General features: G+C 42.3%; 1 protein-coding gene across 1 annotated transcript in view; it reads left to right on the forward strand.

The window, feature by feature from the left end:
• LRP6 (LDL receptor related protein 6) overlaps positions 1–3,149 on the forward strand; it is a 50,625-nt gene extending 47,476 nt beyond the window's left edge. The window contains exon 23 of the mRNA XM_040437157.1: positions 1,383–3,149. Within this exon, the coding sequence (XP_040293091.1) occupies positions 1,383–1,665 (283 nt within the window). The 3' untranslated portion in view covers positions 1,666–3,149. The remainder of the gene's footprint in view (positions 1–1,382) is intronic.
• The last annotated feature ends 8,153 nt before the right edge of the window (positions 3,150–11,302 follow it).

Here is an 11,302-nt window from a genome sequence, read left to right on the forward strand (position 1 = left end):
TCTCTCCGTCCAAAATTCCAGATCAGTTGCCGGAATGCCGGATTAAAATGTATTAGTGCCGGATCCTGCATTAAAAATATCGGAATGCCAGATTCGTTCTTCCGGTAAAAATGTAAAGAAAATATATAACGGATCCGTTTCTCCGGATGACATGCGGACAGACAGATCCGTTCTTGCAATGCATTTGTAAGACTGATCCACATCCGGATCAGTCTACAAATGCTATCCGTTTGCATGCAGATTGCCGGTTCCGGCGACGGAACTGCTTGCCGGATCACTCTGCCGCAAGTGTGAAAGTAGCCTTAATTGTATCCATCCTAAACATTACTTTGTACGATTAAAGGGAATCTGTCACCATTTTTACACTGCCCTCTCAACTCTGGGTCACTTTCTTGAATTGGTGCAGGTCTAGCCACCAGTGTCTGATCACTCGAGTCCTCATATTCACGAGCCATAGCTAAAGAGCTGTCGTTCAGCAGCAGGGGGCAGAAGAGCTTATGAATATGAGGACTCCCAAGCTTGTGCACTGTATTGGGTGGACTCCACACTTGGCTCATGCTGGAGCTGCTGAATGCAGCTTTTTCCAAAACTACTAGGTTATTTTATCTGTCACCAGTTTATGCTGCCCTGTCTGCTGAGAAATGAAAGTTGTTTTTTTTCCGATATGTTCATATAGATGGCCTATCCTTGTCATGTTTGGGGTATAATTTCCAACTTTTTATACTTGTCACTTTTCAAAAATGTCAGGAAGTGTAAACATTATGAGCAGCACTACAGTAACCAGCTCCGTCCACTACACAGTGAACAGAGCTGTGTAGTTCTGACACCGGAGATACTCTGAAACAGCTGATTAGCGGGGTGTCAGTCCCCCAACTGTAAGATATTGATGGTCTATTCTGAACATAGGCTGTCAATGGCCAAAACCTGGAATACCCCTTTTAAGAGACCTTTTACGAAGACTGTTGTATTACACGCTGTGAATCTGCCCCAAAGTGTATTAGAAAGTGGAAGAACTTTTATACACTATTAATAAAGGGGTTGCCCACTTTGCTGCAAAGTTACAATAATGCCATACAGTAGGATGTAATGACATTTGAATAAAGTTGTCCAGGAAGGTTTATACAGTCGCTGCCGCTCAGCGCAGGAATGGTACAAGAGGAAAAGCGCCATCTTGAAAACGATATGGCCAACGGCATCCCCATTTACTGATTGAGGCCACCTCCACGCAGTCTAAAGTAAAGCTCAGAGGCCAATTAGCAGCAGCTACATGCTACTCTATGGCATTACTGTAATTTTGCAGAAAGGTGTCCCCTTTAAGCTGAATTTCCGTACATCTATCACCCAGGTGGCATAATATGTTGATCATGTGTTTATTATTTCAGTTACAGACCATACAGCTACCGTCACTTTGCTCCTCCAACCACGCCATGCAGTACTGACGTGTGCGACAGTGACTACACGCCGAGCCACCGCCTCATGTCCACCACTGCTAAAGGCTACACCAGTGATCTGAACTATGACTCTGAGCCGGTGCCCCCTCCCCCAACACCGCGCAGCCAGTACCTGTCTGCTGAGGAGAGTTGTCCTCCATCTCCATACACAGAGCGCAGCTACTCTCATCATCTGTACCCGCCTCCCCCCTCTCCATGTACGGACTCCTCATGAGCCCCCCAGCCCTGTAAATACAAGAATACCTGTGGAGAGGGGACTTTGCTCCTCTTAATGTTTTTAATTTCATGTACAGATTTTATTTCCGGAAGCGATCTGAGTAGAAGAGGGCAGGGTCATTCCGTGGACAGACTTGTACATAGAGAAACATATTTATATATTTTCTTAACTCACTCCTCGTCATGCTGTTCAGCCGTTAACGCAAGGCGCAGCTCCTCCCCCTCATCTGACGTTTAAGCTTTTGTATAAAAGATTCTCATTCTACCCATATATTGTACAAATATATAAAGATATATAAATATATTTTTGCAAACAGAATACACACAATGCCTTAATCAGCTGCCGAGGAGACGCAACGCCAGATTTTAATGCCAAAAAAAGTTCTACGTTAATCCTTACCGTGTCTGGGGCACTTAAATGATTAACAACTATGATAGTAATTTTTAAATTTTATTTTTAATTGGACTCACACCTGAGCAATGATTCACATACCGTGCACCGCTGTGTACACATGTCCTGCCAACCCTGGTCTCCCGACTCTGGGTGCAAATTTCACTGTATGACAAACTTACATCTGATGCTCATGTGTATGAGTCTGCATTAAACCACAGAAACCTGCAGAGCCACTGTAAATGAACTGCGGAAAACTGCAACAGTTTTCAAGAATTAAAGGGGAGCTCCACTGCTGCTGCATTTAAGGCTACCTAGTGGGTGTACACCATCATTTGTTCCCTGGATATGTCCTATGTCGAATTCCATCATCACTGCATATGGAATTGAGCAAAGCTGTGGCTTATTCCCTATACAGTCAACTATATAGCAGCATGATATGTCTAATATACCACTAATCTGTTCCTAAACCACTATGAGGATGGGGCTGTTACTTGTGTTGCAGTTTTTTTTTGTTACTTTATATCACCAAAGTTTGTGTCTCCCCATTTATCACAGAGGTGGCGTCCCCTTCTGGCAGCTGGAGTTAGAGATGTATTGTTTCTATTTTACAAAGTCTGCAAATTTTAAGTGTTTTTATACCACATACAATGTAGATACTGTACTGTATTTATAAGCCATGTAACATTGTTTTGTACTCTCCTCATGTTTATATGCCGTATACCTGTGTGTGTATATAGACATCGATGTCTGTGCAGTATGTCCAGTCTCCATTATACCACATTTCAAGTGAAGAAGGCCTGGCACTCCACGTGGTTGGATAAAATCTTCAGTGCTTTCTGGTAGAAATCATACATGACACGTTTCAGTCAGAAAAGATCTCATTCAGGCTATTCTTTTCTGATCAAAACGTGTCATTGTTTGTATGGGCGGTTGGATCCAGGTTTGTGATTTCTACAATGAAGTATTGAAGTTTTTATCCAACTGTGTGGAGTGCCGGACTTTCTTCACATTTCTTGTTTAAGCTCTCATGCATGGTTCCAAGCACCCGTCAGGATTAATCTATATGAACAGGGTGAGTGAACGGTTTGTTTTTCTTATGTATATCGCATTTTTAGACGTTTTGGGGTGATTTTTCTTGTGGGTATCTAAACATAGCAAATGTCAGATCCAATACCATACTCAAGACGTGACCAGCAGGGGTTTAGATTGAAGAGGACCTTTTGGTTTGGCTAAAATTCTGGGTAGTGGGGAGACGGGAAGTGTTAGTGTCCATTGACTCTTCACTCCTAATAGAAGATGTCACCTAAAGAGGACCTATCGTGGGTTTGTGTATGGCCTCATGCACACGGCCGTTGTTTTGGCAGCTCGGATGCGGACCCATTCTCTTCAATGGGGCCGCAAAAGATATGGACAGCACTCCGTGTGCTGTCCGCATCCGTTGCTCTGTTCCGTGGTCCGCAAAAAAAAAACCTGTCCTATTCTTGTCCGTGTTTTGCGGACAAGAATAGGCAGTTATATTAATGGCTGTCCGTGTTTTGCGGACAAGAATAGGCAGTTATATTAATGGCTGTCCATGCCGTTCCGTGTTTTGCGGTTTGAAGACCACACAACAGTTGTGTGTATGTAGCCTATGAGAAACTGGTATGCGTACCAGATAGTGTAGACCCTATAGATCCAAACACTTTTTTTATTTTATAAATACCCCTCCGTTCCACTGCTGTGCGCGCCAACAGATTCTCACATCTCTGCTTCTTTTATCCTTATGAATGGGGAAATATGGAGAGGTGGAGATTGAACTCCATCTTTACCCGGTCTGAAAGGCCTAATAAAGGGGGACAATAGATTGGATAGAACAATAATGTAATCTCCTTTAGGTTGAGTGCTCCTTTAAGTACACCCCTACTGTGATGCGACACCCTGCTGTTTGCTATGCCAAGAGCCAAAAATACGTTCTTATGAGTATAGTTCACACTGCACTTTCAATGCTGCCGTGTAAAAGTGGCCTGACTCACTGTGTGAGCCTTAAAGGGGTCATACAAGGTAAGAAAAAACATGGCTGCTTTGTTCCAGAAATCGCACCAGACCTCTCCCTGTTTTGTGTATGGTGTTGCAGCTCAACTTCATGGAAGTGAATGCTCAGCAATACCACCCACAACCTGTGGACAAGTGTAGTATCGTGGGAGGAAGCAGCCATGTTTTTCTAATCCTGGACATCCCCCTTTAAGGGAATTTGTCATCAGAAAATGACCTATTGTTCAAATCACGGGTTTATGTTTAACATATTTTTAAAGAATTTTTTATTCTTATTTTTAATTTTCCATGTCATATTTAAACAAAAATCATAAAATCCTGCAGTTTTTGCACTGGCCACTAAGCCTAATAGGCGTGACCTCTTGGTCTTTACAGATCACTTTACTGCAGTTACCTCCTTATCTATACACGGAGGTGATATCTGTCCTTCTAATCTGGACTGTAATAAGACAGGATCCACCATTCACAATAGGTGATTGTCAAAGCTTATCTATTCTTTCATTGTACAATGACCTCTGCACAAGGCGCGCCTAGAAAACAATGAGGTCTCTTCCTGACCACTGTGTCTATGGTCCATGGGGCTGCCATAAAGCAATTTTCTTAATATTTTCTAAATGCTGTTAAGAACAGCTCAGACAAGATGGCCGCCCCCATAATCATGTCCAGGACATAGAATTAAAAAATCAGCAATCAGAAAGTAAAAGATTAGAAAAAAGGGATGTGTGTGTCACTGGTTTTAACTGGCAGATAATTTTTTTTTTTTTTTACACATTTCATTTAAAAAAGATGCTTCTCTTTTTTTAAAACTGGTTCTGTGAGATGGTAACACTAGTTGGATGCTCTCCTCTATGTAACGGTCGCACACTATAGGTAACTGCTGCTCTGTTTCAGTAATATTAGGCTCAATCAGGTATGCAGTGACCAAAGCCCCTGGCATGTTACGAGTTAATCACAGGTGATAAAAAGGAGGAGTGTGACTCCCTTAATGTCATTGGCTTCCAGCTTTAACACGGATTTCTTTTCTGCTGCTGCCGGTATGACATCTGCACGAGGATGTAATGGAGGATTTATGATATTGGCCAACATTTGGTCAGCGCCGCGCGCTCATACAATTCTTTTATATATTTTTTTTTTTTTGTAAAATATGAGCTTGACTTTGTAAGCTGTGTATAATAAATCACCAGTCACCTGTATAAAGATCAATTACTGTATGCCAAGCTGTAACAGAGTTAATTTTTATAATAAAACAAAAGCTCAAAACCTGAACAATCTTCCTAATTATTGTCTTGACGGCGCACAAACATTCATTACAGGCCCTCTGTCCATCGCCCTCCAACGTTGAAAACAATGCTTCTTCCCTTAATTCATTTCAAGTTTACAATGTATAAATATACCCTTTTATCTAGTGTGCAAATAAGCATCTTGTCTTGGTCCAGTACACAGACCTAAAGAGCAGATTGTTCCTTCCTGACAGAAGCTCGTCAGTGGAGGAGAGCACTGCATTTACATGCAGAGATCTCCTTCAGTATGGGGAGCAGTGATGGCTAATGCCATCACTCATCCCCATACTGACTCGTTTGCCGGCAGCAGATCATGTTTACACATGATGATCTGTTGCCGGCAAACTGTTTTGTGTGCACACAAACTATTGAATTACTTGAAAAACGAGCATTACATTTACACTGCCAGATTGCTAACAAGGGAGCAATGGTAGAGCAGTGCAGGAGATGTAGCACTGGTAGAATACAGGGGGCACAGGTAGAAGGCAGTACCATAAAGGTGGAGAGTAACAGGGCATGAAGGACAGGTGAACAGTGAAACGGAACATGTAAGGTTGGCGAGCAGTACTGTACAGTACAAGGGGCACAGGGAGCATGGGTAGAGATGTAGCACTGGTAGAGGCAGTACATAAAATTGGAAAGCATAACAGGGCATGTAGTACAGGGAGCTCCTGTTGAGCACAGTAGATGTGACTAAATGTAAGTATTCCAATTTAAGCCACAATAGTGCGCCTAAGGCCTCATGCACATGGCCGTGCCGTTTTTTTGCGGTCCGCGGATCCGCAAAAAAACGGAAGCCGCCCGTGTTGCCTTCTGCAATTTGCGGAACAGGCATCGGCAATATAAATGCCTATTCTTGTCCGCAAAGCGTGGACAAGAATAGGACATGTTAATTTTTTTTTAACGGGGCCGCGGAACGGAGCTACGGATGCGGAGAGCACACTGAGTGCTGTCCGCGTCTTTTACGGCCCTATTGAAGTGAATGGGTCCGTATCCGAGCCGCCAAAACGGCGGCTCGGATGCGGACCCAAACAGCCGTGTGCATGAGGCCTAACACTAACAGAACTGCCTCTCTTGGACTTACCTAAGCCTACAATATTCAGGGCAGTGTAGGAACCAGCTACATTTATACTCTGCTCAGAAGCCCCAGGTAGATGGGTGTGTTCAGTCTAAAAGAGACGCTACCCTCAATGTATACTACAAGACAATTTAGACAAGCACATTCATGTGCTAGTCTAAATTTTCTTGTAGCACATTGTGGAGAAAGGTGGCATTGCAGCAGGAGGGCATACGATCACAACTGATATACAAATTGTCACTCAAGTACATAGAATAAAGTGCTAGTGCAGAATCAAATGTTCGCAAGAGTTTCCGGGCATGAAGTGTAAGGGCTGTTTCACACGAGCGGATGCCGTGCGTGACATCCGCTCCGTGAAAGAGTGCCAAGACCCAATGCAGACTGCAGAAGCACGGAGCAGTAACATGACTGATAATGCTCCGTGCCTCTCTGTGATCTCTACTACGAAATCACAGTGAGATAAAGTTGTCACTGTGATTTCGTAGTAAAGAGATCACAGAGAGGCACGGAGCATTATCAGTCATGTTAATGCTCCGTGCTTCTGCAGTCTGCATCGGGTCTTGGCTGTCATTCACGGAGCGGATGTCATGCACGGCATCCGCTCGTGTGAAACAGCCCTAAAGGCGGGTTTACACAGTACAATGTTCGGGCTGGTTATCTGGGTGAAATGATTGTTGGTACAGACTCCTCAATCATCTTTTCCATTATGCCCCATGACTGCACCTGTGAGAGATCCTCCCCCTTCCGGACAGGAAACAGGAACTTCCCAGATAATTAGAAGGTTCCTCCTCTCTCCATTCCTCAGTTTCTTCCCGTTTCCTGTCCATAGGACAGGGGAGTGGATCTTTCCTGGAGCTAGTTAGGAGGCTGCAGGATCTCTAGGGTTTTTGAAAATACCTAGTAGATTTTACCTGACTGTGTAAGACACGGATGCTCAACCTGCAGCCCTCCAGCTGTTGCAAAACTACAACTCCCAGCATGCTTGGACAGCCTACAGTAGGGCATGGTGGGAATTGTAGTTTTACAACAGCTGGAGGGCCGCAGGTTGAGCGTTCCTGTCGTAAGCCTTCACTAGAAGCCGCTGTGAAGTCCGGTTAGTCTCTTTTTGCTTGCCATGGGTGGAGTCCTGGTGGCTGCCTCATGTTCCTTCAGGTCTGCAGCTGGGCGGTGTTCCGGTGGGGGATGGAAGTCTTCATCCACCCTGCACGTCAGGTGGTGTGTGTTCGTGTTCCAGCAGGCCCGGTTTTTGGCGGACAGTGGGCAAGTGTGCCAGATGTGTTGCGTGCGTTCCGCGCTGGTACAGGAAGGAGGAGGAGGAGCCAGAAACATGGTGGGTAGTGCACGCCCTTCAAAAGGAGACGCCGGCCGATGTGGAAGGTAGCAGCAGCAGAGTGGCAGGTTGCTGTATAGTGACTGGACCCCTTCCAAAATAACCCCTTTCAGCTGGAAATTATGGGGGGCGGAGGAATGGACCACAGCGCACAGAGCAGCATTCAGAATCTGGCATGGTACTCCTGGAGGGGGGGGGGGTAAGGGGTTGTACCCCACCATCTCCTGGTAGGAGAATGTGTTTTTTTTATGTTATATGGTTTTCTGTGGGATGTGTTAATACAGGTTAAAAAGCTCCCAAGGAAAGCTACCCACAAGATAAAGGGCAGAGAGTGTGGGATTTGCAAAAAGAAGTTAAGCCCATCTTACCCCATAGTCTGTTGTCAAGCATGTTTGGACAGAGTGGTAGCGGAAGAATTCTCGTCTCTCTTCCAGAACATACAGAATCTGGTCAAGATGGAGGTTCGTTCCCCTGTAGAACAGCTTAAAAAAAAATCTCTACCTTGCTCAGCTCCACCAAGTGGAGAAAAATTCAGATGGTAGAGTTTACTTTATCAAGCCTGGCAAAATATTACAGCAAGTCCCTGGGTAATACGTACTATAAACGGAAGGTTATCAGTTGGACTTCAAGAAATCCCCACCAAAAAGAGTAAAAATTATATCTTTGTATCAGCATTCTCCAAAGCAGTTAGCCTTATTAGGGGAAATAAAAGACCTAATGGACACAGCTGTTTTAATTCCTGTTCCAAAAGAGGAAATTGGAGAAGGGTTCCATCAACTCTTTTCCTTGTCCCCAAGCCAAACAGATCCTATCGGACAACAATAATAAATTTGAAAGACCTGACATCAGAAATTCCGGATGGAATTGATAGCATCTACAGTCCTTCATCTGATCCCCAATTGTGTTATGGCGTTGACATATCAAGGATGCCTTTTATCACATGCCCATGCACCCCTCATCTCAGAGGTTTTTCAGGGTAGCAGTAAAGACAAAAGACTCAGTCTTTCATCGGCAGTTCAGAGCACTGAGCTTTGAGATACCTCCAAAAGGAAACGGCAGAGGTGATGGCTCAAGTAAAGAGGTTGGATATTATAAAATTATCCCATACCTGGATGACCTTATAGTAGAGGGGGGGGGGGGAGAAAACAGTCGTCTGTTATTAAATCTGACTTATGATCTTCCACCTATTAGAAGGAAAAGTCCATTTGAAAGGTTCAGAAAATACTCAGGCAGACTTCCTAAGCAGGCACAGGATCAAACGGGGATTGGTGCCTTTGTCAAGAAGTCTTTAACCAAATAGAGCATCTATGGGGGAGTCCCCTCAATATACCTGTTTGCTTCCAGAGTGAACAAGAAATGCAAAAGTTTTTTTTTTTTTTTACCTCAACGCAGTGGATCAGTCTCAGGGGTGAGATGCTATGTCGCAACAATGGAGGGGAGGGGGGGGGGGGGTAAATCTGGAAAGCATTTATCTATTTTTCCAGATCAGATTTGGATTTATCCTCACCTCCGGATATTCCATTGATCCTAAACTTTCTGCAGGAAAGGCTAAAATAAGAGATTAACCCTTTCTACCCCAAGCCAGTTTTCACCTTCCTGCCCAGGCCATTTTTTGTGTGTCACTATATGGTGGTAATAACCTTGGAATGCTTTTACTTATCCAAGCCATTCTGAGAGTGTTTTCTCGTGACACATTGTGTACTTCATGACAGTCATAAATTTGAGTCAATATATTTCACCTTTATTTATGAAAAAAAAAAAAAGACAAATTTACCAAAAATTATGAAACACTTGCAATTTTCTAAAATTTTTATTTCTCTGCTTTTAAAACAAAGTGATACCTCAAAATATTACTTAACAGTCCTCATAGGTCTCCTTTATGTTGGCATCATCTTGTAAATGTCTTTTTTTTTTTTTTTTTAGGACGTTAGAAGGCTTAGAATTTTAGAAGCAATTAAAATTTTTAAGAAAATTTCCAAAACCCACTTTTAAAAAAAGGGACCAGTTGAGGTCTGAAGTCACTTTGTGGGGCTTACAGTGTAAACCCCCCATAAATGACCCCATTGTAGAAACTACACCCCTTAAGTTACTCAAAACTGATTTTACAAAGTTTAACATCCTTTAGGTGTTCCACAAGAATTAAAGGAAAATGGAGATTAAATAAAAAAAATTCACTTTTTTGCCAGATTTTCCATTTTTTTCTTTAACACAAAACAATATTTATTACCCAGATTCTGCGGTTTACAGAAACTTCCAGCATGTGGTCGTAAACTGATTTAAGGGCGCAGAAGAAAAGGAACGCCATATGGTTTTTGGATGGCAGATTTTGCTGGACTGGTTTTTAGATGCCATGTCCCATTTTAATGCCCCCCTGATGGGGTCACTTTTTGGGATTTTCTACTGTAAGGGTCCATTTTGGAAACTAGGGGGTAAGGTGCCAGTTTAATTGGTACTATTTTGGGGTACATATGATTTTTAATTGCTCTATATTACGTTTTTTGTGAGGCAAGGTAACAAAAACTGTGCCAAAACAACCATTTTTATATATTTTTTTTTTTAAAACATCCATCTGACAGGGTAGATCATGTGCTATTTTTTATAGAGCAGGTTGTTATGGACACAGTGATATCAAATGTCTTTCTTTCTTTGTTTCAGTTTTACATAAAGCATTTAAAAAAAAAAAAAGTGTTTGTGTCCATTTTCCAAAAACCATATTTTTCTTTCTACTGAGTCTCGTGCAGGGGCTCGTTTTTAGCAGGAAGAGTTAACGTTTTTTATTGGTACCATTTTTGGGTACATATGATTTTTTTGATCATTCACTATTACACTTTATGGGGCAAGGTGACCAAAAAAAATTGGTAATTTTGGTAGTATTTATTTTTCCAGCATGCACCTGAGGGTTTAGGTCATGTGACATTTTTATAGAGATTTTATACAGATTGTTACAGTCATGGCAATACCTAATATGTATACTTTTATTTAACTTTTACACAATAGCATTTTAAAATTTTTTTTTTAAAAAAGTCTTAGTGTATCCATAGTCTAAGAACCATAGCTTTTTTTATTTTTTGACCGATTGTCTTAGGTAGGGTCTCCTTTTTTGCGGGATGAGGTGACTAGTACTATTTTGGAAGGGGGGGGGCCATAAGCCTTTTTGATGTTGTAATTTTTGTGATATAAGGTGACAGTGGCTTTTTTGGCACTGTATTTTTACGGTGTTCACCATTTTTATAGAGCTGGTTGTTAGACGTGGCAAAACCCAATATGTATACTTTTTCTTATTTAACTTTTACACAATAGCATATTTGACACAAAAAAAAAAATGATATTTTAGTGTCTCAGGTTCTGAGAGCTATAGTTTTTATTTTTTTGTGATTTTCTTATGTGGGGGGCACATTTTTTGCAGGATGAGGTGATTTTTATTGGTATTTTGTGGGACATACGCCTTTTTGATCGCTTGGTGTTGCACTTTTTGTAATGTAAGGTGACAAATTACTGACAGTTTTTTTATTTGGTGTTTAT

The sequence above is a fragment of the Bufo bufo genome, chromosome 1, assembly GCF_905171765.1.
Source record: "Bufo bufo chromosome 1, aBufBuf1.1, whole genome shotgun sequence".
Lineage (NCBI taxonomy): Eukaryota > Metazoa > Chordata > Amphibia > Anura > Bufonidae > Bufo > Bufo bufo.